The sequence below is a fragment of the Myotis myotis genome, unplaced genomic scaffold (assembly GCF_014108235.1).
Source record: "Myotis myotis isolate mMyoMyo1 unplaced genomic scaffold, mMyoMyo1.p scaffold_m19_p_19, whole genome shotgun sequence".
Classification (NCBI taxonomy): domain Eukaryota; kingdom Metazoa; phylum Chordata; class Mammalia; order Chiroptera; family Vespertilionidae; genus Myotis; species Myotis myotis.
In genome coordinates, this window is record NW_023416323.1 from 7209648 (window position 1) to 7213747 (window position 4100).

The 4100-nt window shown below is 58.2% G+C and overlaps 1 protein-coding gene across 1 annotated transcript; it reads left to right on the plus strand.

Annotated features, from left to right (window-relative positions):
* The first annotated feature begins 124 nt into the window (after nt 1-124).
* Nucleotides 125-4030, plus strand: CCER2 (coiled-coil glutamate rich protein 2). Its single transcript, XM_036345706.1, has 5 exons — nt 125-1565; nt 1806-1846; nt 1995-2082; nt 2479-3041; nt 3691-4030. The coding sequence occupies exons 1-5, from the start codon at nt 1502-1504 to the stop codon at nt 3778-3780; spliced, it is 846 nt and encodes a 281-aa protein (XP_036201599.1). The 5' UTR covers nt 125-1501; the 3' UTR covers nt 3781-4030.
* The last annotated feature ends 70 nt before the right edge of the window (nt 4031-4100 follow it).

Consider the following 4100-nt stretch of genomic DNA (forward strand, 5'->3'; position numbering starts at 1 on the left):
AGCACAGGAGATGGCCCTGGCCAACTAGTGTGGGTGGGGGCAATTGCTCAGAAGTGTCAAATGATCAGAGGGGCCATGGCTGGACATACCCAGCAACTCCTAGGGCACATGGACAATGCTGGGTTTGAACCCAGGCCTGCCTTTCAGTAGCTTGGGGACCACCAGGGAGCTGAGAGGATGCTGAGGCCTCTCCCCCGATTTTGGGATAGTGACACCTCTCCCTGACCCATTTCAACCTCACCTCTCGGTCCCCCGCTCCAGGGAGAGGGCCAGTAGGCAGCATTGATGGTGAAACCCAAATGTGCTCTTCCCCTGGGTGTGCCCGCTGCAGCATTTGGAGCCATTTTCCTAGCTCCCTGGCCACAGCCCTGTAGGTCATCCTCAATTCCTCTCCCATCCACATCTGCAGACCTGGGCAGTGGCACCTTCGGAATGTTTCCAGAGCCGCCCTCTCTCATCCCAGCCCCTCCACGGTCCTGTCCACCGCTCTCTCCCATTTGGAGAGTCATGTAGCCTCTTTGGTGTCTCCCTGCTCCTGTCACACATACAGCCGGAGCGCCCCTGTGACAGGTATCAGGGCTTGTGCCCCTGCCCAGAGCCCCCTGTGGCTCCATTTCAGGAAAGGACAGGGTTGTCACTGTCGTCCACGAGGCCCCACTTCAACCCTCCCTCTCTTCCTCCTTCCTTACATAACGTGATTGAGTATTGTCTATCACCCCTTCTCAAATGCCTGCTCCAAGAGTGCAAGACAATGTGCCAGTCCTTCGCTGCAGCAGCCTCACTGGGCATGTGGTAGGTGCTCAATAAAAATTACAGGCTTGAAGGTGCTGCAACCTGAGGAGTTCCCAGTATCCAGAACTGCTTAAATCAGTGGTCACCAACCGGTGGTCCTCGGACCACGGGTGGCCCGTGAGGTCCAAAAGGTTGGCGACTGCTGGCCTAAATGATCTTACACATACATTCATTTATTTACTCCTCACCGTCAAGCCTCACCTGTGGAATAGGTTGTCACCAACTCTATTTTACAAATGAAGAAACAGGTGTCAAAGAGGTTAAGCAATTGTCCAAGGGCTGCAGGGCTGGGAGCTGTGGAGCTGGGAGTCAGGCAGAGCCCAGTCACAACCTCAGGGATAGGAAGGCTATGAGACCCACTTTCCAGGTGAGGAAACGGGCCAAGAAAAGGTAAGAGTTGCCTGAGGTTAGTAAGTGGCTTCTTCGAACCTAAGCCCACCTTTCAACGAGGCCTTTTGCTTGTCAGACCTTCTCTGGGGGAACCTCCCTATCCCCATGCTGGTTCTGTGCCGGAAGCAGGAGGGGAAAGGGTGCAGGGTGTGGGTCCCCATGAATAATTGAGGGACTCAGGCAGGTCAGCGCCCCGCAGCTGTTCCACCTGCAGTAGGAGGGCGTGGTGGTGACATCACTTTCTCCCTGTGGGGAGTGGGTAATGGGTTATAAGGAGCTGCCACCCTAGCGCTGAGGACCCTGATTGGGAAGCACCACCATGCAGTGCCATGGAAGGCCCTCCGTGCTGCTGTTGCTGTCACTGTCCCTGCTGCTGGGGGCGTGTGAGTGCAAGGAACCAGGGAGGGGGCACCTCAGGCTGGGGAGCAGGGTGACTGGGGGCTGGGACAGTACACCCAGCGGGTCGGATGAGAAACTTCATGGGCCCAGCTGTCTGGTGAGGACAGTACATGGGGCAGGTGGCTCGGGAGGGGACAGGGATCAGGGCGCCCTTGGAGCTGGGATCAGCACCAGGGACAGCGCTGGGGTCCCAAGCCCAGTTCCCATCTCCTTCCTCTGCACAGCCACTGCTGCTCCTCTGGCGTCAAGATCCTCCAAGGAGGAGGTAAGAAGTGTGGACCTCTTGCCCTGCCTCATCTCCCTGGAGCCCTGGCCCTCCCTGCCCAGCTTCCTCCACATCACCTCCCCTCCAGCTGCTCTCCTTACCCCCATCTGCTCTCCCCTCAACCTCCCCTCTGACCCTTCACCCCCAGCTGACCCGCTGTCTGGCAGAGGTAGTCACAGAAATGCTGACTCTGGGTCAGGCCCAGCGAGGCCCCTGCATGGCTCTCCTGCACAAAGGTAAGGGGGACCCAGGCTCCAGCTCCTCTGGGAGCCCACCCCACCCAGAGTTCTGCCCCGGGCTGCCTGGAAGGTGTTCTCTTATCCCAGGGCCTCCCTTGCCTCCTCTACTCACCTCCCTCTCCAAAGCCTCTTCCTTCTGCTTGGGCTCAATTTCTGGCTGGCGGAGGAGGTGGTGGTGCAGCAAGTCCTCATGCCCCTCCCTTCTCCCAAAGTGTCCAGCCTGGTCCCCAGCCCACCCTTGGGGCTCCTTAGAGGTACAGGAGGGGGGCAGAGTGTCCCTGGGCCCTGACCCTCCTCCCGGTTCTGGGCAGTCCCCCTGCGGACCTCAGGAGGGCCCCAGAACTCCTCCAGATGTTCCCCAACTGGCTGCAGTGTCCTTTCTCTTCCCACCAGAGATGTGTGAGACAGAGCCCTACAGCTGTGTGTCCACTGAGGAGAAAGGCCTGCTGGTTAGCGATTTCAAGAAGCGGGAGGCTGGGAAGATGAGGTCCAGCCAGGAAGTGAGGGATGAGGAAGAGGAGGCAGCAGAGAGGACCCACAAGTCTGAGGTGCGGGAACAGGCCATGCACGAGCATCTCCACAGCCGGCTCCGCCAGGAAGAGGACCATGAGGAGGCACAGAAGAAGGAGGAGGAGGAGGAGGAAGAGGAGGAGGAGGAGGAGAAGGAGGAGGAAAAGAAAAAGGGGCCCATGGAGACCTTCGAAGGCCTGTGGAAGCGGTGGCAAGAGGATGGAGGGGACCCCCAGAAGCAGGTGGCAGAGCAGGCCAGTGACGAGGAGCTGGCCCAGTTCAAGGCCAAGGAGAAGGGCATGCATGTGCTGGGTGGGGGCAGCAGCCTGTGGCAGGGGGCCAAGGGCAGGGGAAGAGAGAGGCACAAGGACTCGCTGTACCACCACCGCCGCCAGCCAGAAACTGAGTCCAAGCAGGAGGAGAAGGAAGAGGCTTTGGAGAGGGAGGTGAGTGGAGGGGGCAGTGGGGAGCAGGGTGGACCAAACGTCAGTGGAGTTCCTACCAAACACCTGCCAGTGTTGGGCCTTAAATAGCAAGGTCCACCGTGACTGGGTCACAGTGACCAGGACTGACACCAGGGCTAGGTAGCAACATCCAAGGGCCTCTACTTGACCAAGAAGGCTTCCTTCTGATTACAGTCACCCAGATGGCCACCATCAGTTCACAGAGCATCTGAGTTAGCCACCACTGCTAGTCCCTGCCGAGCAAACTGGCCCCATGAAAAGGCTGCGGTGCCTGATTCACTGAACTATAGATGGATATATTGCTGGGTCAGAAAGTAAGATGCTTCCATGATTGATGGCAGCAACCAAAATGGCCATCCCCCGATATGGGTCATGGCATCCAAGCTGGGCACCTTTGCTAGTCCTGTGTCTGCTGCTGTTGGCTATGGCAGTCACCACAGACCTCACCACTGGTCACGTTACTCTTCCAGGGTTATAGCAACCACTGTGGTCACCATCACAGCCCATGATGACCAAGATGACTGCTGCTGGCTGCCACTGTGCGAGCTGCCATGGCCCACATTCATGGGCAACCACTGATGTGGCCTGCCTTTGGAGGTGAGCGCTGACCACCCATTTCTGATCCCACCAGGAGCAGGATGTGGAGCAGCTGGAGCACGTGAGAGAGGAGCTGAAGAAGGCAGCGGAGATGCTGGGGGAAGAGCTCAGGAGGGAGGGCTGACTCGACCTCATGTCCTCCTTCCTGGCACACCCTATGGCTTAGGACTGGTGACCCCAAAACCCCCACCTCATCTGGAGCCCCTGCCTCTCCCCAACCTGCAGGAATGGGAGAAGGGTGTGCCTTGGAACCAGGCCTGAGGGGCCAAGCCTTCCCTGAATAAGGGGATGGGTTTAGACTGACTCAAAAAACACTCTGCCACCCACGAAACCCACTCCAACCCTTCTGAGTGAATAAAGCACAAAGAAAACCACCAAGGCTTACTGTGTAGCGCTCAATTTTGGAGGGATGGAGCCCAGGAGTAAACTGGAGGACTGGGAAGG